The sequence below is a fragment of the Xiphophorus couchianus genome, chromosome 10 (assembly GCF_001444195.1).
Source record: "Xiphophorus couchianus chromosome 10, X_couchianus-1.0, whole genome shotgun sequence".
Classification (NCBI taxonomy): Eukaryota; Metazoa; Chordata; class Actinopteri; order Cyprinodontiformes; family Poeciliidae; genus Xiphophorus; species Xiphophorus couchianus.
In genome coordinates this window covers 17,524,393-17,546,636 of record NC_040237.1, presented here as the reverse complement: position 1 = coordinate 17,546,636, position 22,244 = coordinate 17,524,393, and the positions used below count along the sequence as shown (strand labels likewise).

The following is a 22,244-nucleotide window of genomic DNA, read 5'->3' as shown; positions in this document are numbered from 1 at the left end:
AACAAGTTTTGTTATTTTCTGCTATCGATTGTCTTCATGTTGGGCTGATAAATAAAAGACAAAGATACGGTCAGTTTACAAAGAAGAGTTTTATTAAAACAAAGTTAGACATTAGTCATTGTCTACAGTGCTTCGCAGAAGTATTCACAAACTTTCAACCTTTCGTCTCGCCGTCTTGAGAGACGGAGTCAAAAAAATAATAAAATAAAAACGCGGAAGAGCAACAATACTGAGTAGAATTATGGAAGTTAAATAATTAATAATGGAAATTTGATGTAGCGGTTCAGATCGAAGCCTATCCATGTTATTGAGGCTAACCCTTCACATGACATAACTGAGACGCTGAGTGGGCGGGGCTAATGGCCACGCCACTGTAACAATGAAATACTTTATGTAGTCAAGAAAAAGTCCAGCTGGTTCCATAGTCAACATTTTTCATATCCAACAATGTTCCTAACGTGGCAGTCTTAGTAACTTCAGGTTTTACACAAAAAAACGGAAAATGGCCCAGTCAAAGTCCAAAGAGCAGTGACGGCTCTAGACGATATTTACCAGGGGGCCAGGGCGGGGGCCAGAACAAATACATGAAAACCAAAAAACACTCTGAAATATTTCACCGTTTAATATATTAAGCAGCTCCAGTTTTTTTTGTGTGATTCGGCAATCGTAGAAATGAACATAAAAGCAATTCAGAAATCAGACCCTTATTTTGCGCAAATGCACAGTTGTGAGTTTAATGCAAATTTTTCACAAAAACAGTCAAAAACATTGGCTTTAAGTGATTGCTAACTCACACCTGCAGATGGCAGTATTTCTTCTACTGCCATCTGCAGGAGAAGATGGCAGTATCATCTTTACTCGTGCTAAAGTATCATCTTTAGCTGCATCAGCCTTACTCGTGCTATAGTCCATGAGTGATACGGCAAGAAACAAAAAGTCTGATTTACTGTCATACATAGGCAACAATATCAGGAAATTCATTGCAAATATTTGTAAATTAGCACCAAAAACAGGTCATTTTGATTAGAAAATAAATAAAAAATTTATGAAAACCCGGCGGGATTGATTAGCTCTTGAACTGCAGGTTTCAGAGCCCTGATGATATCTCACAGTGGCTGAAACACCTTCATTTTTAATGTATTGATAAAGTAAAAACTGTGAAGAGAAAAAAATAAAACTGGTCAAAGGAAACAATTAGTTACAGTTTCTATGTCAGCACATATTACCATAAGTAAATTAATCAGTATAATATCTTCAGTACAGGGTCCAGATCCAGTTCTGCCGGGGCACTGACCCTCCATAGCCCCCCACCTAGAACCAGCCATGTAAATGAGAATCTGTGGTAATACAGTAAAGCAAGCTAACGCTAACTTGACTGTTGAGAAAGATGGCCTCTGACTTTTATTTATTTATTTATTTTAAAGTTGAAAACTGTTCATTTCAAAATAATGCACTAATTTTTTGTTGCTCTAACAGAAAAATAAACATCATTAAAGTTTGGCTAAGGAGAAAAGTCCAAGGGGTGTGAATACTTTTGCGAGGCACCGTATTTCCTTGGCAGAGCTTTTTGAGGTCCAAACATTCTCACCGACTCGACGGCAACCTTCACACAACAACCACGTTTAAATATCGACAGAAAACAAGGCAAACGAATAACACTCCCCGTGTGAGTCCACACAAAACCTTTGAGAAGTACAACAATCTCCATTTGTGTGTCGGAGGATTCATACGGAATCCGTTCAAACGTCCTAAACATTCAGAGCAACGGCGCAGGCTGTCAGTGTGAGAGGTGAGAGGTGAAAGCTGCACAGGGCTTAAATAAAAGTTCAACTCTGAAGCTTATCAGCCGACATGAGCTGAAAATACAGAAAAGAAGGAATCTATGGATCACTGCAACCCAAACTGCTTTACTGCTTCTTAGTTAATAAAATAATAACAATAGTAATAAAAAGGTTTGTATGAACAACCAGCCATGTTCAACAGTGAAGCACTGACTAAAATGTCTTCAGCTTCATGACATTTCATCCAAAATAGAAAAAAAAACAACAAACAAACAAAAACAACAGATACTGTGTGGCTTGGTTCTCTGCATAAGTTGTGATTTATAAAATTCAGACGGCAGCGTCTGTGACCCGCTGCATGGCTCCTGGTGAAGCCTCCAGTCAGGGCTGACCTGCCCTCAGACACAATCATGGATCCATGAAATGCTTCACCAAGCTGTGTGTGTGTGTGTAGGGGTGTGTGTGTGTGTGTGTGTGTGCGTGTGCGTGTGCAATCAGACCACTGAAGCAAACACTTTCCTGAATGGAGGAGGAGAAGGGAGGCAGTTCTCTGCTCTGCTACTTGGTCCTGGAGGTTTGTATGGACAAACAGAGATCACCTTCCACCAGGGCTTCCTAACAGGAACCTGCAGGGAAACGTAACTAAATCAACGACCTGGACTCCCAAGAAACAAAATATTATCATGACTGTTTAAGTCTTTCTGGTGAAAATATTTTAAGTACACTTAAATAAAAGATACTTAAAAGTGGCTTTTTAGTGAAATAAAAAAAAGCTTCTTTTAAACCAGTTATTCTTGAATATAGATAACTGGATGATTCTCCCCCCGCCCCCTAAAACACGAAAAATGTCTCACTGTAAGTGAAAAAAATCCACCAGTGTTCCTCTGGTACATTTAAAAAAAATTTTTTTTATCCATATTCAAAAATTATTGACTTAAATAAGCTCCTAGAGTTGCTGAAAAGTTACTTAAGTTAGTTTTGTCTTGTTAGTTAGATTTGGGGGGGGGTTTGCAGTGGAAACCCAAAATCAAGATGAATTCAGTTACAAACAGAAGCAACTTTCTGAGGAGGATGAGTTTATGGAAACTGAGGACGTTTTTGGAATGAGCCGGTTCGGATTGAAACAATGTGACCTCACCACTCCGCTCTGGCCTGGACCGCCTCTCTCCTCACCAGCCGCTTCCTGTTATCCAGGGGCGGAGCCAACGCTCGCAGAACGCGCGACCGGAATGGCAACACCTTCACCACACACACACACACACACACGGTTTATACAGTAGGATGTACAGCTGACAACATGATGCCTGCCAGTGTTTTGTGTTTGAATTTCTAATTTATTTACACACTCAGATGATCACCTATCAGCCCTTTGTTTTATTTAAAAGTACAAATCCAAAAGTTTGTTGTGAAGAGCAGATATTTCTACTAAAGTCTGGATTTAAATACAAAAACTGTACAAACTAAAGGATGGATGAGTTAAATAACAAGACTAGGAATAAACTCAGAAAGATCAAAATGAAGTCAGAAGAAAAGGAATAAACTGAGTAAGAAGAGAGCAACAAAGTAAGAAAAAAAGGAATAAAATGAAAAGAAGAAATGAAGTCAGAAAGAAAAAATAAAACTAATGAAGAGAAAATGACCTCTCTTTCAGAGAATTAAGATCTATGATTGCCTCACTATTTCCCAAAAAGACTAACATAATTTCCCCCCTGTTTTATGATCTAAATGAGTCTACATAACAATATAAGGTCTAAATATAATGAATCTGTTGGCCTTAAACAGGAACTGGTTCAGAGTGTTTGTTACCTCGTGAGCCGGGAAACGGGAGAGAGTGAGAACGCATCGTATGGAGGCCATGCGGATTTTCTGGGAAGGAAAGAAACAAGACAGAAAATAAATGAATGAAAACACTTCAGTCATTTGTTGGTGTAATCCTCCTATTTTAGTAAAGCAAGCAGCATCACTTGCTTTACTAAAATAGGAGTACAGCAAGTGATGCTTGCTTTCCTGTACTGATGCTGTCCGGACAGGAAACGGTGCCTCACCATGGCTGGACTGCCAATAAGGGCCAGCAGCCGGCTGACCAGGGCCTCCAGCTGCAGGACCAGGACCTGCGGGGGGTTTATGAGGACGGGCTGCAGGCAGGACAGAGTGGACAGCTGGACGCCCTCGTCGGGACAGGTCAAGGCCTCCAGCAGCAGAGACAGGAGCTGCAAAAAAATCACGTCACACCGATCGGCACGCCAGATAACTGGTCTGATTGTTGTCCAGAGAGGAAACGTGTGGACCTTACAGCGGGCAGCTCAGACACCTGGACCTGCTTCGGCAACTTGTTGACGATGTTGGACAGAGCCTTCAGGTAGTTGGCTTTCTTCTCTGTTAGGCAGCAAAAAGACCAGAGAGGAAACCAAAAAACACATTCCAGTTAAAAAAAACCCCAAAACAAAACAACAACAAAAAAACATACGGTCACACGTTTACAAATACAAGCAGGATTACACAGTGTTCATAATTTAAAGGGGCAGTACTATGTTTTCCAGCCTCATAGCACCGTTTTATAGCACAATCAAGTAACTATGTTGCCTTCAGTTGTTATAAAAAAGCTGTAGATATCTAATATGAATTGAAAAAAACGAGGACTTTGAAATTTAGCATCTTGAAATTTGGCCTCTGTCTCTCTGAAAAGCTCTTTCTGAAACTCCGCCTTCAGGAAGTCATCACAGCGTTAACCCTTTAACAACGGTTTTACCAGCGTAGAACTGAGAGGTAGCTCCTGAGCACAATGAGATGCACAGATCCACCAGGTGTTTGCTAATGGATGCTGGCTAGTCTGCAGGAGCTGAGTGGAGGGTCTGCTCGGTGAGGCAGGAGCTTGGAAAGTGCTTCCTGCTGTACCTCGAAGGCGGGCCTAAGTCCACTTGGGTTAGGTTAGGTTTTCTTGCACGGCCGAATGGTTGCCGTGGGAAATTAAAGGATTTCTCAAACAAAATAATTGTGGCTAAGTATTTGACTATATTGGGTTTCAAATGAACCATTCCAGAAGCTGAATGTCTACTTTATCTTGTCCAAATCCAGTTTGAACATGTTTAGGTTTAAAGTCCCGTTTGAAAACCCGATCACGACCAAGAATCAACAGTTTGACTGAAACTTTCACATCGGATCAAAGAAAGTTTGTGTGAATCATTTTGACAATGTGCAAGGAAGAAAGAAAAATTCACAAAAAAATTCCAACATGAGCATCTAGGTCTTGTTTTCAAGTTGTGGGTTGCAACCAGTAAGAGCAACTTAGGTGATGGTTGCAACTTAGGTGAGATCATTGCCACTGATGAGTGTTACTGTGTTTATCTTCCTCTAACCTTGTGGCGCAGCGTTGAAGCCCTGCACCAGCTTGGCAGAATTCTCGCTGAAGAAGCGCTGCCGATACATGATGCGGACGTCGGCGTGGCAACCGCGGTTCAGCACGTCGGCAGAGTCGCTCATCAGTAGCGAGAAGCTGTCAGCAGCCATTGGGCCGAGGAGGGCGTCGTCGAGCAGAGTGAAGAGCTGCACAGAGCGGGTCAGGTTCTTCAGAACTTAGAATTTTTTTTTTTTTAAACTCATAGCTCATATCTCACAGTGTTCTCACCTTGTCGGTTAGCACTGAAAATAAAGGGTGGTATCGTAGCAGCAGAGCCTTGGCAACCTAAACATGAGTTTAGTAGGAGAAAAAAAAAAAACAGTGTGATCTTAATGCAGGGTTTCTAAAAGGCTTCACCAGATCAAATTTAAGACTTTTAAAGACCATTATGAATAAAATACAAGACCTGTAGCATGACAGAAATGAACAAAATAAATGCATTTCTTTCTCAGGGAACCAAAACTGTGAAATTGATGTAGCCTGGTTTGGGTTGGCAGCAGGAACGAGCCAAAGGCGAAGATGAATGTTGTCCAGTCAACTGCAAAAAACTAGCTAGCTTTTTTGCGAATGTCGTCCAGACAATTGCTGATAAATTTATTTATTTAAATAGTAGACGCAAAGAGCTAGCTAGCCATTTTTTAGCAAAAAAAAAAAAGAAAAAAAAAGACTTAGTTAGCTCGCTTTTTTGTGGACGTCGTTCGGTCAACTGCTGTTAAATTTGAACTTACACATGACAGATCACTGATGTTTGTAACAACTGTCGGGCAACAATAATATACATTGCTGTACTCTTCCCATTATGCATTGATTTAGATTTTATGTCTTTTTTAGTATGGTTTTTTTTTGTTTTTTAACTTCTGATACTTTGTCTTTTAGTTTTTATACTTGCTGTAACATTAGTTGCCCATTTGAGACATGAATAAATCCAAATTTGATAAATGCAAAACGCTAGCCAGCTAGCTAGCAAGCATTAGCAGCTTGTTACCAGGAGCCTTAATCACCTCATGACACAGAATGCAGTGCTGATGTCTGTGTGCAACTCAAACTTTGGCCTGATACAAAAGCCCAGAAAGAAAAAAAAAAAAACCCCTACATAGCCATGATGTGATTGACATATTTAAGGGCGACTTACATTTTCTTTAATAAATGTAAGACATTCAAAGGTCTTAATTTTAGATGTCTGAGTTTAAGGCTTTTTAAAGAAGTGTGAATAGTCTGTGATAGAAATAAAAAATGAGAAAATGAAAAGTTGCAGCTGAGCTGCATCCTCACCCAGATCAGAAGTGTGAAGGCCTGAGTGCGCAGAGGGGAGGAGGGTCGGTCCAACTCACTGCTCACTCTCTTTATCACTCCCTGAATTAAACTGTCAAGAGAAGGCCCTGCAGACAGAACATCATCATTATCATCATCATCATCATCATCCCAGGCTAATTGTTTCAGACAACCTGATGCTTAGACGCACCTTGAGGCTTCTTGTTGACCAGGCCGGCAAAGCACTTGGCAGCCGACGTGTAGGAGAACGGGTGTCTGCAGCTGCAGCTCAGCTCCTCCAGCTCCGAGAGCAGCCGCTCCTCCTGGGATAGCGCCACCTGAAGGGCACACACAGCACTTTCAGCTTCACAAGAGGTTTTTTTTAATTTTTATTTTAGTAAAAATCAGAAACAAAGTTTGGGCTGAGACTCACGCTGCGAGGTAACGAACACACACAGGCCATGAGTAGACACACCAACTGGGTCTGACGCCATGATGACTCCTCCTGCTGCTGCTGGGGAGAAAGTAATATTACACACTTCAAACATAATGCAGAGAGGACAAACAAACTCCAATGTTTCCAATAAGGTACAAAGATGATAAAAGTATTCTTATGGCTTGCTACAATAAGAAACCAAACATATTTGAATGGAATTTAATGTTAGAAACCAACCCAACGCAGTGTACCAGTATAACGAAAAAGAAAAATTAACTTGACAAAAATGTGTTAAAAATCATGCTGTTTTTACTCTGATAACACAAAATACAGCTGATTACACTTACTAAATGACTTAAAAAGTAAATAATTTCATAAAAAATGCCTGCATTCTGATTTATACTGAACATACCATCCTTATGGTAAAACAAGGTGGTGGCAGAGTCATGCTGTGGGAATGGCGTGTTTTGACTGAAGTAGTGTTAGCTTTTAAACCAGGTGGGGGGGGGAAACAAACATAAACACCGATTCCGATTTTGGTCCATATTGGTCCAACTAGCTTGATTGTTTTCTTCAAATGCTGCATACTGAGCGGAGTGCTTTTTTTTTTTTTAAATGCCAAATAATGTTTCTTTTATTGAAGATATTAAAAAAAGGTTATTTTAAATAGTTATATGGCGAATTAGTCCACCAGTCACATCGTCCCAGCCATACAGGCTCCCGTCTAGCTATTTGATTCCCAAATGTAAAACTGTTGCCATAGGTTTCCACAATTCAACTTGGCGTAATTTCAACACTGATTAAAAGTTTCACTTTTAGTCATGTTGCTTTTCTATTTATTGTGTGTCTATGTCAGGTTTCCTGTTTGGCAAGAAAGCTGACACACTTCGCTGTAACCAAATCTACTTAGTGGCATAAACAAAGTTCACTGACTGGCTGCTGTGAAATCAGTGAGTGGCAGCGTCGTGCTTTGGGATGCTTGGGGAAACAGTTTTATTTGTCTGAAACACTTTAACCTGGAGCAGCTGAACGCGCGGTGGGAAGGAGTTGTCGGGCAGAAACGAGACGTCTCCGTCCAGAAAGAGAGACACGGCCCTGGAGGCCGTCTGTTCTGCAAACCTGGTGACACGGAAACACCCCGACAGGAAACCACATGAAAACCCACCGACATCAGAACAGAGGTGTCACCCTGATGAGGGAGATCAACAATCAGCAGTAAAAGAAATTTAAAGGGGTGGCGTTATGTATTTTCTAGGCAAATAGTGGCATTTTATAACACTATCAAGTAACTGTGTGAACTTCAGTTGTTATAAAAATACAGTATATAAATATCACTTAAAAGAAATTTGAATTTGTAATTTAATGCCATAAAATTGGGTCCCTGTCTCTTTAAGAAGCTCCTGCTCTTTCTAAAACTGCCCTCAGGAAGTCATCAGAACATGGCTCCTCTATTAACCCTATAATGATGTTTTTACCACCAGGTGTTTGCTAATCGCTGCTGGCTAGTCTGAAGGAAATGAATGGGGGCTTCAGAAGCTTAGTAACTGCAGGAGCTTCGTCCTCTAAGGCGGGGCTATGTCCACCCAGGTGTCTTGCACAGCTGAATGGTTGCCATGGAGATGAAAATATTTCTCACAGATTCCTGAAAGAATCAAAGCAACACTCCATCTATGTTTTTGCTGAGAGAGTAACATTCTAAGATGATGCAAAGCTCAAAAAAGTAAGTTTTACATAACACTGCCCCTTTCAGTCTCAGGTTTCAGATTTTTCTAAACGAACACTTTTTTGATAATTTATTGTACTTATGCTAACGTTTGCAGGCGAGAGAAGGTGGTGCTGATAACAGGAACCATGGCAGACAGGACCTCCTCCTCTACCAGCGGACTACGACGCCCAGATGACCCGTCGTCTGTAAAACACAGTAATTATTTCAGTTTCATCACGACGCCTCCGAGTTTTCTGAGCGTCGACGAAACTCCGGCCCTCACTTTGCAGCGCAGCTTGGAGCGCCAGAGAAAGCAGGCGTGGGACGATGACGTCATGAAAGCATCGGCTCGTGTCCTCGCCGTCCTGAACCCGCTCTGCTATCCTCTGCAAGCTCAGGCAGGCGCGCACCACCTCGTCCACGGAGAAACGATCAGGATCTGGATTTTAAAAAACAACAACAAAAAAACGATGTCGTCCTCGCGTTTCATTCGCTTCCCAACTCCACAAAAGAGTCGGTGGAAGGAGGATCACCAGCGTGTGCCGAGCCGAGGACGTCCAGGAGGATGGGCGCGCCCTCCATGACGACGCTGGCCTGGACGGACACTGCAGCCAGCACGGACAGGCAGCGCTGACGCACTGCATGATGGGAATGCAGCTCAGACGACTCTCTTCGGTCTAAATTTAAGAGAAAAAAGAAATTTGTTATAAGAGCAAAACTACCAGAATTCAAACTGAATATTTCCATCTGGGGCTGCACATAATTATTTTAGTAAATTGATTATTTTCCCTCTGGGATTAATAAAGTATAGTCATTAAATTGACAATAGAACAAAAAATAAAAATCTGAACATTCTGCAGATTTGTTATTTAAGTACTTGAGGCTTTTTAAATGCGGTCTTAGAAAAACATTTTAAAAATACTAATAAAACAATTTAATTCCTTTCTTAAGAAAATAAACATTTTATTGTCTAAAATTTAACAAGGTAGCATTACGTTAGTGAACGATTGATCATTTGTAGCAGTGGACGCATTTGCAGCTAAAAAAATGTGAAAGGCTCATCCCTGGCTGCTTGGTTTCATATCAATGCCATGTAAAGCTGATCTGTTGACTATTATTTGAAATAAGTGATTAATAATTGGATAACAAAAGGTGCTTAACAGGAGATGTTATGTGAAATGTATTTACTTGTATACTGTTTTGGCTTAATTACTGCCCTAAATGTGTTGCTCTTTCACCAAATGTTTTTTTTTTGTCTTTGTACTCCAGTTAATTTATAAATTAGTTGACAATTATTTCAGTAATCGATTAATCCGATTAATCGTTTCAGCCTTCCTTCCGTCTGCTCACCAGAAAGCATCTCCTTCTTCAGCGTTGGGATCAGTTTGGTGATGAAGGCAGCAGGGTGCCGCTCGGCCAAGGCTCCGGCGCACTCCACCACAGCCACACTGACCTCACAGTGAAACAGAACCATTATAAACTGGTCTCAGGATTCATGAAAGTGAGAGGCAAAGCAACAGGAGCCGACCTGACTCTCTCATCCTCATCCGTCAGCAGCAGCCTGGTCAGGTGGTCCACGGCGAGCTCGATGTCAGAGTCCAGCAGCAGACCTGGGGGGGGAGGAGAGCGTTTCAGCTCCTCTAGACGTTCTTGATCTGATCGGATCAACTGGGGCGGAGCGGGGTTTGGTGCGCTGCTCACCTGGTTGTTGGGCCAGAGAGGTGAGCACCGAGGCGGCCGTGATCTGCAGACTGGAGTTACTTTCAGACAGAGCTGAGAACACCAAGCTGCACAGGGAGTCCTTATACGCAGAAAACAAGCTCTCATCTGGAGAGACAGAGAGTAGACGGTCACCAGAGGAAGCAGATTTGCAGCATCGGTGGCTGTAGTTTTCATTACCCACAGAATTGTGCTAATTGAGATTAAAAACATAAATTTGCTTCATGGAAACACGGCAAGTTTGGAAAAACTCTCGTTTTAGGATAAAAAAAGTTTGGACCCTAGGATGAGGTGGTTTTTTTGGCCGTATTAATTTTGGTTTATTTCACAAAACTGCAATCGTACCACTTTTTTTCATGTCATAAGTCACAATATCTACAACCAGTGATATTGTACTACCACAAACAGCGAAGAAGAAGACAGGAAGTGGTCGGAGGATCATATTATTTGCCAACTTATTGCATGAACAAATTTATTCATGTGTGATTTTAACTGTCTTTATTTAATAAAAACACCACAATTGCAAAATAGTGTTTTGTCAACATTAGTGGAGTATCGACATAGTTTTGCGCACGTTTGTAATTAAAATGCAGCTAGAGACTGCTTTCTCGCACAGTGTGACATCTCCTCTGCTCCTAATGTAAATAATTAATGACCACCGATGACAGAAAGGCTGCAAATAAATACTGTATTAGCCCCCCGTGTTCCAATGTTGTCTTTTATCACAGTTTTTAAAGAGAACTCAAAATCTGATTAAATCTGTAGCAGCGCTTCTTATCGTTTTAGACGTTAAAGACCAGAAATGGGTGTCCTGTAAAACAAAACATGTCTAAAAGAAAAAAAACAGCTACTCAACTAAGCTTGTGTATCTGCAGTTAAAGCAGAAATTAAAGTGAGATTGTGAAAGCATGGTAGGAAAACCAAACCAAACTCTACTTTGACTTAACTGGAGCTGAAAAGCTCTTTGAAACTTGTGACATTTTGAATAAAATAGGACCCCTACATATTGGACATGGGGTCATCTTGGGGTTACCGAGTCTCCAAAACATTTTATTTTAAGCATTTTTGGACAAATCTTCTCCAAAGTTACCAAAAAAGTTGGACTACAGCAATAAGAGAAACTCTTTCCTCACCGTGATCTACAGACTGACATGAAGCAGTTGACTGGATGAATCGTTGTGCCACCTCCAGCAGCGTCCGCCTGTGGGAACACTGCAGAGAAACACCTGGATTAACATGACATCACCATGACAACAAAACCTTCATTTCACTTTTATAGAAAAAGAAAAAAAAAAATTTAAACCCCCAACAACACACTGCTGTTTCTGTTGCACCTGCGTTCTGCTGTTATACTGCTCCACTAGAGGGGGCACGACAGCACTTGTAATGCTGTGGGCCGCCCTGTAGGAGGCGTTGCAGGCGGCCTGCAGTAGCTTAGCGCTGGGCCACACCAGCTTCAAGTCGGGCTCAAACAGGTGGTGCTTACAGTCTGAAAAATGAAAAAAAATTAAAAAATAATCAAATCAAAAACAGACACGACACCTCGCAGATGTATCCACACCCCTTAAACCTGTCAACATTTTGTCATATTACCACCATAACCCTGAACGTAATTCACCAATTGATTTTCTACCAGTTTTGCTCTTTGCTTAGCTCCATCCTTCCTTACATCAACTCCAACCAGCTTCCCCAAAACATGGTGCTCACTTTCTAGGTTAACCTGAAGAAAAGTTATACAAAAATCTGAAATTCTATTAGATTTCATATTAAAAGAGGCAGGCTCACAAATACGCTTATAAAAAAATTCTAAAGTCCAGCTTTTAGTTTATGTATTCATCTTCAGTCAGTTTAATAGATGAACATTCACCTTGCCCCATACCTGTCAAGCTTTGAGTTTGAAAATATGGGAAATGTCGCCTGGAGTGGTTGTGGTGGTGGGCAGGCGAACGAAAGAACGTGAGATGGGGGTGAAGGGGAGGAAATAGACCAGGGGACAGACGAACACAAGCTCGGGGAGGAAAGACAAATGAACAAACCTAATATAGAGGATGTGGGGGGGAGACACAACCGGTAGACCAGGGGACAAACGTAAGAAAGGGGAGGAGCAATACGGGATATTTACGGCACCTTCATTCGTCACACTCAGAATCTCATTGACCAGCCATGTACCGCCACCCGTATGTTCAGACTGGGATATATGAACTTTATTGTGCGGTTCGTCCGTAAAGCTACACTTAAGCTATAATCATCAACTACTCAGCTGCCGCCATGTTCAGTCTATCCGCTCAGCTCTTCCCCGCCGTTCGCTCTGACCCAGCAGCTCCAGCTGCCGTACTCCAGGCATCGCTCCAGTCATTTTAAGGATGCTTATTGGTCCCCCCAAAATGATGAAAACCCGGACATTGTCATCAATCAATAAAATCTCCACGGGCCGAACTTGAAAATTGGACTTTATGCCGCTAACACTTAGCATTCGTCAACAACTCAGTGGTGGAAGTCAGAGCTCCGCGCAAAGCAAATAATTGCCGATCGGAACATGGTGCGCTAAATAATAAAACATAAATTAACGAAGCTTTGAGGCAGGTACATTTTCCTCGAGGAATTTTAATAATCGAGGCACTCGAATCATTCGAGGAATCATTTCAGCACTACTAGCTAAGCTAAAGTGGTAGAATGAACTAACTTTAGTTACCTAGAAACAACCTGCTGAGTAACTTGCACAGCGGTAGTTTCTCCAGCCACCTGTTTGGCAGTATTTCAGATATTTAAAACAAAAAATGAATCAATAATTATAGATAAACTGATATTAAGTGTTTATATCTTGAAGCGTTTTTCATCCATATCATCCAGCCACACTTCAAATTCTAAAAACTCAGTAAAATAAAAAGCAATGTTTGCAATGTTACACATCTTAAAAAAAAAAAGATTCTGACCTTCCTTTTCTTCATATCTATAAGTGATATAAGTCTACGTTTTTTAGTAACTCACCGGCCTCCCTAGCAACCTTTTATGTATGCTTTCTGCCAGTCACACTTTTTATTTCCCCCCTTTAGATCTTCATTGTGAATATGTAGCTCACCTCTGAGCACCAGACCCAGGAAGGAGCTGAGGGAGTCTTCAGAGTCAGAGTTGAGAACAGAGCGAGAGAGACAGGAAGTGAGTGCGGCGACGGCGGCGAGGCCTGCCGCCTCGATTTTCTCGCTGGATGTCTGAAACACCTGCAGCAAGGCAACCAGAGATTATGGTAAAAAAAAAAAAAAAGAATTTTAAAACACACACAATAGGTTGAGCTGATGGAAAACATGAAGTTAAAACTCATCCCAAAAAATGGCTTTACATCCTAAAGCTGAAGTGAAACAACTTAACTTGGCAAAAAAACCACTAAATCTTACCAAGTGTTTTTGGTTTGGTTTCTAGCGCAAATATCTTATCATACTTGAAATAAAACAAAACTAACTTTCAAGTAACGTTTCAGAAAGATAATGGACCTTGTTTTATTTCAATAATTCCTTAAAATTGATGAAAAAGTACTAGTACCATTGGCAGATTATTGCACTGTTAACATTGGAAAATTGTGAAATAATCTGCCAGTGGAACTAGTACTTTTTCATCAATTTTAAGAAATTATTGACTTAAAACTAGCTCTTATATCTTGCTGAAAAGGTACTTGAAAGTTAGTTTTGTCTTATTTCAAGTATAAGACATATGCTCCAGAAACCAGCCTAAAAATACTTGATAAGATTTTGTGTTTTTGCAGTGAAGAAGAAAGAGTTGAAAAGAAAGGAGCGTGTTTGCAGCGAACCTCTCTGCGCAGCGAGCTCCACAGTCCCTCCAGGAACTCAGCCAAGTCTCTGTGCTCATACTGTCCCACACTGGCAGCCTGAAACGCAGCGGGCACAACACTCAGGTTAAACTGTCCCGTGAAATCCTGGCTGACTGTGACGCGACTCAGAAGCGTTTCTCACTAGGGTCTGCAGCGAGTCCAGCTTGGCGCTCTGGACGTCTGAGTCCAGCTTCTCGATGATGAGCGGCAGCAGGAACTGGAAGACAGAAACCCATTCAGGCTCCGCAACGGATCTCAGTGTGCGTGGGGTAACGGCGTTGTACCTTTGCAAACTTGGGGGTCCCGGTGAGGACGGCCCTCAGCGCCTGGGTCAATTCCTCTTTGGTGATGCCATGGGGGTCGTTGGGTGGCTGGACATGGTGAGGGGCAGGAGGGAAGAGACATGATGAGACTACAGAAGCTAACTGATGAGGCCATGTTCTAGAAATGGCAGAAACTGCTACTGCGCTACAACCAAACTATGTTCAATTGTGTCGTAGTGTTTATATATGCCAACTAAGCCTGCTACGATAACGAATGTTGCTGGATGATAAATTGTCTCAGTAGTTATTGCGATAAACGATAATGTTCTTGTTTTGAGACCATTTTCAAGTAATATAATGACAATGGCATAATAATGCAAGAACCCATTCGCAAAGATAAATAAACTTTAATTTTAACAAATTTAAATACAGGAACTGGAAGATAGTGTAAATATCAAAAATAAACAAGACAACCAAAACTACAAATTAAATAGATGTGGAATTGCATATAAACAAAACTGTCCGTCGAAAAAGATGCCAGCTGAGACCAATGAACCTGCAAAGTTTCATGAAGAAACTTGAAACTTCACTCGAGTTTCTTCACTCATCCAGTTTTTGGTAGGAAAAAAAGAGAGACGAGAAAAACAATCATGCAAATTATCAAGCTCGTTTTAACTTAGCATATGACTAATTGATTTATTGCTTTTTGAGACAATTTTGCTGTCAACTCCCATCTACCACACTGACAGAAGACGAAAACTGCAACGCTAAATACAAAAAAACATGAACTTGGAAATCAACTAACCACTGACACCCTCCAACAATCACACAATCTCTGGATTAAGGTGCACCAATTGCGGTTTTCTGGACGATCACCGATTTTTAAAAAGCCTGAGTCGCTGATTCCTATTTTGGCCAATGCTGATTATTTTTTGTCTGAAAAGTTGCTTTATTGGGGATTTTTCAGACAAAAATAATATATGCTATAATTCCTGTAAATAAATGACTGGGTTGGCACTCTGATGTATAATTCCTCCCTCTGTAGAGATCTTAATAAAACACTCAAGGACTAATAGGCAGCTAATTTAGAATTAGGAATAAATAAAATCTATAGACCTATGCTGACAAGAAAATGGCATCTAAACATCCAATAAAAAATAAGCACCAAACACAGTGACGCATTACAAACCTCCCCTACTTTTTATTTCATATCAAATTGGCCACTATGAATAGTTCTATGTTTGCTAATGTGCTGCAGCCGTCCACCATCTGAATTAAAGGCAAGCGCTGTGTTAATGTGTCAGTCTGTCACGTTTCCATTCTCTAACAGGCCACACGTTCTAACCGGCTGCATAAACAGGAACTCACCGGGGAGAAATCTATGGGGAAGTAGCAGGACGTCACTTCAAACAGCTCCTCGGTGAATTTGCCTGAGACGGAAAATAATGGGAGCCGTAACGGTCACATGAGGGCTTAGAGAGAAACAACGGAGATGAGTCTGACCTCCGTCTATTCTTACCCATGTTGTATCCCCGCAGAAGGATGTTTCTGGCGATCTGGAAGGCCAGTAGTAGGTTGCGGGGATCCCTCTCGCCGTCCATTGATTGGACGAAACCAAAAACAAAATCTGCGCCCAAACCCTTCAGTTCTGCGGAACATTGAAAGAGGTACAAACAAACAGAAAAAAACAACAACTCATAATTTGGAATGGACCTTGAGGCACTTTCACCCGATGCCATCCTCAAAATCTACATTTCTCTGAATGATTCCCTAGTATTACACATTTTCTTACAACACCTGTGAAATTATTGGCATGTTGACAAGAAGAGAGGGAATCTTCGAAGAGTTGTTTTGGACAGAAGAGATCTCTGGTAACAGTCAGTCTTTCAACACATCTGCAGAAGCCTCTGACTGAAGACTGTTTCTGCGTGACGAGCTGCGATTCCATTGATCATAAAATTGCGCAGAATGTTATTACAAAACTAAATTTGCTTGATGGAAACAGTGACATTTTGAAAAAACACATTTTTCTACTAAAACTTTTCACGCTGGCATGAGGTCATTTTTCGTAATTGGTGTATTTTGCAAAACTGCAAAATACACTTTTGCAGTTTTGCAAAATAAAAACACTTTTTAGGCATCGCGCAAGTCACGTGATCAGCAACAGGACGTTACTACGGGCGAAAGTGACAAAAAAGAAGACGGTAGGAAGTAGTTGGAGGATGATGGTGCAGCATGGTTTTTAATGACTTATCGCTTGAACAAACTCATTCACGTGTGATTTTAATTGCGTTTCTTATTTGATGGAAACACCACCATGGCGGAACTGTGCTTTTTCAACATTAGCGGAATACTGACAAAGTTTTGCGCCCATTTGTAATGGAAATCAAGCTATTGTTTGGTGACGGTCATGACATGCCAACAGCAGAGATGATCCATCCATTTTCTAACACCCTTGTCCCTAGTGGGGTCAGGAGGTGCTGGTGCCCATCTCCAGCGAACGTTCCGGGTGAGAGGCGGGGTTCAGCCTGGACAGGTCGCCAGTCTATCGCAGCAGCAGAGATGATATTCCACGGTAACATATCCTGGATGACATCCTCAGTTGTTGCTAAGCAATGCTAATCTTTTGGCTTTTGCCGCTCCTCTTTTAAATCTGTCATTTCAACTCTTATTAAGAGCAGGTCTTATTTGAGCTTTTGAGATGCTAAAACAATGGCTTGTTGCCATGGTTACGCGTCACACCAGCTGATGAAAAGTTAAACAATAAGAGTAAAAATCCTTCCTGCTGCACAGCGTCCAAAACCAGGGGGAAGAATTGTTCAAACATGCATAAAAAAAATAAATTAAATAAAAAAGCGGATCATGGATTCCAAGAATCATCGAACGGCTCATTCAAAAACGTTTTCTCTTACCGTCTTCCCTGCTTTCCATGAGGTTGATGAGCATGTTGTAGACACACGCTCTCTCTGCAAGCATCAGAGACTGAGGGGACGACACGGACAGATTGTAGAACAAGTCAGACGAGATTCATCTGAGCTCAAAAACATATTTCATTCAAGAGGAAGTGCCTCGAAGAGCAAAGCGAGAAGAATGCCACTTAAGCTAGTTTTGTTTTTCTTTTGGGGGGGATATTCAAAATGTCTTCCAGTTCCAATGTTAATTACAAAATTTGCATTTATTGCTAATTTACTAATTGTAAACGGTATTAAGTCAATCTTGTTACAAAAATCTTTTGAGATAATGGAATAAATTACCTAAACATTTTTTTTTTTAAAGAGAACTGAAAACCTATTTGTATTACATCTTAATCCAGGCTTATGTGTGAAATCTGTACAATGTGGTATCCGACTAACTTTGTCATATTATATGTGAAATGTTGAAACGGTCTCCTGTGTTGTATGAATATTTTTGTGTGTCATCAGTCGGACGCCGGGAAGATTAAATAAAATCTTCCTGAATAAACAATAAACATGACTTGGAAATGGTCTCAAAACAACAATATTAAATTGTTTATCGCAATACCTCTTGGACCAGTAAAATTGGTTATCGTGTCAGGTCTCACCTGTACGTGAACATCCTGAAACACAGACCTCAGCATCGACACAGCTGAACCAGGAGGCAGCTTCCTGGATTTAGTCTGGAGAGAAAAGGAAAAAAACACACACACACAGAGCAGTCAGTTAGTCCTTTCACACTTTTGTCGTTTTCTTTCTAAGACGTTGCTGCTGCTGCTGCTGCTGCTGTCAACCCAACCAGCAGAAACTCACCAGCGCCAGCAGCCCTCGCAACACCGGCGGCGTGATGACGTAGTGGTCCTTCAGGCGGTTTTCGTAGAAGGCCAGGAGCAGTTCGACTGTGGAGAAGGGAAACTCGTCACTTCGGATAAAAACAAAATGGCCGCCGAGTCTCTTTCTTTTCCCTACGTTAGCGGAGGAGTGTGTACCTTCTCTCTCTGTTAGAGCCCCGCAGTTGTCCTGCAGGACCTCAGAGAGCAGCTGGACCCCTCGGGCCCGAGTGTGAGGCTGGGAGCTGGTAAGGCTCGGCCTGCAGCAGCAACGGCAGAAATTCTGTTCATCTTAGAGCAATTCTAACTCACACAGTGCATGGTTTTTTTTTTAATGCTTTTGTTGCTGTTAGAAAAATCAATCCTGATCAACAAATTTAGGCTTTTTTTTTTTTATCAAAGTCTTTTTATTATTTTTTACATAAACCACAAAACATACTGACAAAGACGCACACAAAATTTGGCTTTTTTGACAAAACAAATAATTTTTAAAAAGCCTGTAATGTCCAACTGATTTCTAGAAAACAATCACAGTTTAGTATAAATATTTAACATAAAATAATATTCACATCCTTGGAGCAGAAAGGGATGAGTGGATTGGTCTCAACCACACTACAGTGTTCCTCCATTCTTCATGCTAAACAACCATCTTAAGTCCAGCCGAGAGTTCTCATCGGGGTTGATGTGTGGACTTTGACTAGGCTCCTCTGGACCATTTCAGTTTCCACTAGGACATTAGAGTTTTGCTTGTCTTTTTTGTTGTTGTCAAAAAGCCAAATTTTGTTGATTGTGATAGATTTTTAAAAGCAATAAAAATGCTAAACATTCAGAGGGGTGAATAGTGTTTTGTTTTGTTTTTGTGACACTGTAGCTCAAGTTAAGGTCAGATCAGCAGTATGTAAACATCTACCTGAAACTGAGGGAAAGTGAAAAGCTGTTATTACAGGTGTTGCAACTATATTCACATTTTTACTTCAGAAGTTTCTAAAATATGTGGAAAGAAACACTGCTTGAATGATTCTAAACAAACAAACAAAAACAAAAGAGTGCTTGTAGTCTCCATTACCCGAGTGCCTCCACCAGCTGCAGGACGGTAAACTGTCCATCTTTGACAGCTGAAGATACAAAAACAAGTTCAGTAACCAGATTGAGCTGTAAACTCCAAACAAACATGTATGGGTAAAGACACTACAGAAGAGGAGTAGGGACACTGGAAAAAGCCAGCCAGCATCAATGGCAGTGATGTGACTTGTGCAGGAGGAGAACTAACTTTCTGGAGGAATATGTCGGATTAAAGTGATTTTTTTATGTGGTTGTTTAAAGTCAGAATTGTGTGTGTGTATGGGGGGGGGGGGCAAATTCGTTTTTATTATTATTAATTTTTGCCACTTATCCTCTTTCATACAATGTTATCTTGTCAATGTTATATTGTCAGCTACAGAAAACCCAGCAGCATCGGTGGGTTCAAAGGTGATTTCAGAGGGTTCATTGACAGAATGTTGCTTTTTTTTCCCCACGCGGACACAAACACACCAGCGGCAACGGCTAGCAGGCAAAATGCGGTTAAACCGCAACCGTCCAGCGGCTCAACGTCAAGTGACAGCACAAAATAAAACTCCTTATGGCGTGCTGCTGTAATGAAAAATAATGGCATATAGGAGCTTACAAGCGCAGTTGTTTTATATCACGCGGCTGCTTGTATCACCACACAGGATGTTGTGGTGCTAAGTTAGCTAGTTAACACAGCATTGCCGTGTTGCGCATCCTTAGAGGGCAGCTCTGCAGCCTCCCTGCGATTCTTTCACACTGACTCGTTTACTGTAACATCAACCAAAGTACGAAGAAGGCTCGCTTACCTGTCGCAGTATCCTTCGCCTTGCTGTCCTGAAGTCCTGAGACAAATTCCTCCACCAGAGACAGCAGCAAAGGACTTTCTGCAGCCATCGTGCCTCTGTCACTCCGTTGGGGATTGCGCATGCGCGAGAAGTTCAGGTCGATAAGAACAACTCACGTTTCAATTCAAATTCCGTCGAATAAAACAGATGACAGAACAAGTAAACAGATGCCTTTGAAGCTACTTGTTTATCTTTTAGGAAGAAACGTATTTATGAAATCTATAAGGACGTTCAACACGTTTTGAAAGGGGTGATGCATTCACGTACTGTCCGAATTCCAAACATGTTTAGTGGAAAAAGTATGGAAGCCCTTTTTCGCCATTGCCAGTAAAAAATATTCCATAATTTATAACTTTATAAATGAAAGTATTATCGGAAAGTCCAAGTTCAGTTTATTTCAGGAACCTGATCACTAAGTGAAACATTATTTTACTCACAGGTGGTTTTTCACTTACACCTAATAATAACATGCAATTTAAAATTAGAATATTACATCCCACCAATTTTGTTACAGAAATGTGGGCTTAATGAAAATGATGTTTAATAGCTGCCAAGAGGTTGCCAATTTTCAAAAAGCACTTTTCAGTACAAACGAAACTCGTTGGAACGCTGTTCTAATTTATTACACATGCATGCTGAGTGTTATAGCAAAAGCCGTAATGCTCCACTTGTGAAAAGAAATCTGTTTGGCTTCTCTTCGGCACTTGGACAATAACTGAGTGCTACACTGCCGGACACGTCACGTTAAAAAATAACAAAATAAAGAAAATAATTATGAGATTCAATTTCTATGTGACAGATAAGTCAAAAATATGAGCTCGTGCCCTGGTGAAAAACTAATATACCAAGTATGTTGAATTTGAACACACTTGAGCATACTTTAACTCCGACTAATCATGAGTTCACTTCAAGTTCACTTAGGATTAGTCAATTTAAAGTGTGGCATTTTGGAACAACCAATTTTGTGCTTAGTGTACTTTAATAGTATTTAAATTGTATTAAAGCACAATTTAAAGTGTACTAAGTGTACTTCAATGTACTTTTTTGGACAACGTAAGTTACACTTAGTATACTTTAAGTATAATGCTTTTTATGTAATATAAACGTGCTTGATTAGTTTATTTTGAGTGTGCTATTTTTGTGATTGAATTACATCTAAAATATACTTAGAATGTATTTTAAGTATATTGGCATTACATATTTTATATATTAGTAGTGTGATTACAGTATGCTACAATTACACTTTTTAGTTACTTAATGTCTTTAATTATTCTGCTTTGCCACTTTGTACATTACATGCTTCATACACACTGCAGTACTGCAAACACATCAGGCCACCAGAACACAGAAGGATCAATTACAACACACTTTCCAGGTGAAAAGTGTACATTGTGCTTTCAATATGTTACCATTTTGGTAACACTTTATTTGATGGGGTGTGCATAAGACTGTCATAACACTGTCATAAACATAACACCTGTCATCCAACTTTGAAAGCAACTTCTCATTAAAAGTGTAATTATTTACCGAATGACACTTCATGACGCCTGTTAGTATGTTCCTAACAGGTGTTACGTTTACGACAGTATCATCTCAGTCTTATCCACATTTATCAAGCGTACATTGCCAATATACTATCACAGAATTGTACAAATTGTCAATACATTCGAAATTTACAGACAACATCCTTATGAAAATTAGCACAATAAAACAACAGGTACACTTTAGAGGAAATGTGAAAAATATTTCACCAAGAACAGAGTATTGTTTTAATTCAGTATCACAGTATCACTCCAGACAAACGGACATTTCTCCTTCCCAAGAACAGTGAGGATCAGAACATTCCCATTAACTGCACCACTGCACTTTACAAAAACCTACAAAAAAAAATAACAATAGGGCAATGAAACAGAGAAAGCACTTGTATTTTAAAGAGTACAGAAAAACAGCAAAGAAAAAAGTATGACTTACAATTTTAAGACGTTGTGGACGTCCCAATTTTAAGACTGATTGGGACCGGATGCCCGGAGTGAAAAAAACATTTCTGCGTGCCTTCTAGAAGTAGAAAAAAATAGTCAGCAATATCATAGAATCAGTTGATGTTGGCATTAACTATGAAGTTGTTTTAAGTGTGGATTTAAGGGAAACAATCTACCTTAAAAGCTTTCCATCCATGAACTGAACACGTTG

The 22,244-nt window shown here is 40.6% G+C and overlaps 1 protein-coding gene across 2 annotated transcripts; it reads right to left on the bottom strand.

Annotated features, from left to right (window-relative positions):
* Positions 1-77: 77 nt before the first annotated feature.
* Positions 78-20,157, bottom strand: mms19 (MMS19 homolog, cytosolic iron-sulfur assembly component). Of its 2 annotated transcripts, none has more exons than XM_028029355.1 (31): positions 20,016-20,157; positions 19,226-19,274; positions 18,319-18,419; positions 18,143-18,228; positions 17,938-18,012; positions 17,288-17,357; positions 15,895-16,023; positions 15,744-15,805; positions 14,397-14,483; positions 14,255-14,329; positions 14,092-14,169; positions 13,369-13,507; positions 11,624-11,778; positions 11,423-11,501; positions 10,272-10,397; positions 10,104-10,180; positions 9,921-10,023; positions 9,104-9,247; positions 8,854-9,009; positions 8,678-8,774; positions 7,882-7,984; positions 6,863-6,943; positions 6,641-6,767; positions 6,451-6,557; positions 5,407-5,463; positions 5,138-5,324; positions 4,075-4,157; positions 3,827-3,991; positions 3,588-3,647; positions 2,920-3,020; positions 78-2,407 (listed from the first exon to the last, which is right to left on the bottom strand). In XM_028029355.1, the coding sequence occupies exons 1-31, from the start codon at positions 20,134-20,136 to the stop codon at positions 2,377-2,379; spliced, it is 3,111 nt and encodes a 1,036-aa protein (XP_027885156.1). In that variant the 5' UTR covers positions 20,137-20,157; the 3' UTR covers positions 78-2,376. The 2 variants fall into 2 exon arrangements, with proteins under 2 accessions (XP_027885156.1, XP_027885157.1); XM_028029356.1 differs by having other exon boundaries at positions 6,863-6,940.
* Between the last annotated feature and the right edge of the window lie 2,087 nt (positions 20,158-22,244).

Excerpts from the sequence above, each read along its gene's own strand:
- mms19 (XM_028029355.1), bottom strand. The coding sequence starts at position 20,136 with ATGCGCAATCCCCAACGGAGTGACAGAGGCACGATGGCTGCAGAAAGT. Across the intron at positions 7,985-8,677 it reads ACCTTCTCTCGCCTGCAAAC|GTTTGCAGAACAGACGGCCT; the intron begins GTTAGCATAAGT and ends CCGTGTCACCAG. Across the intron at positions 6,558-6,640 it reads GGTCAACAAGAAGCCTCAAG|GGCCTTCTCTTGACAGTTTA; the intron begins GTGCGTCTAAGC and ends TTCTGTCTGCAG.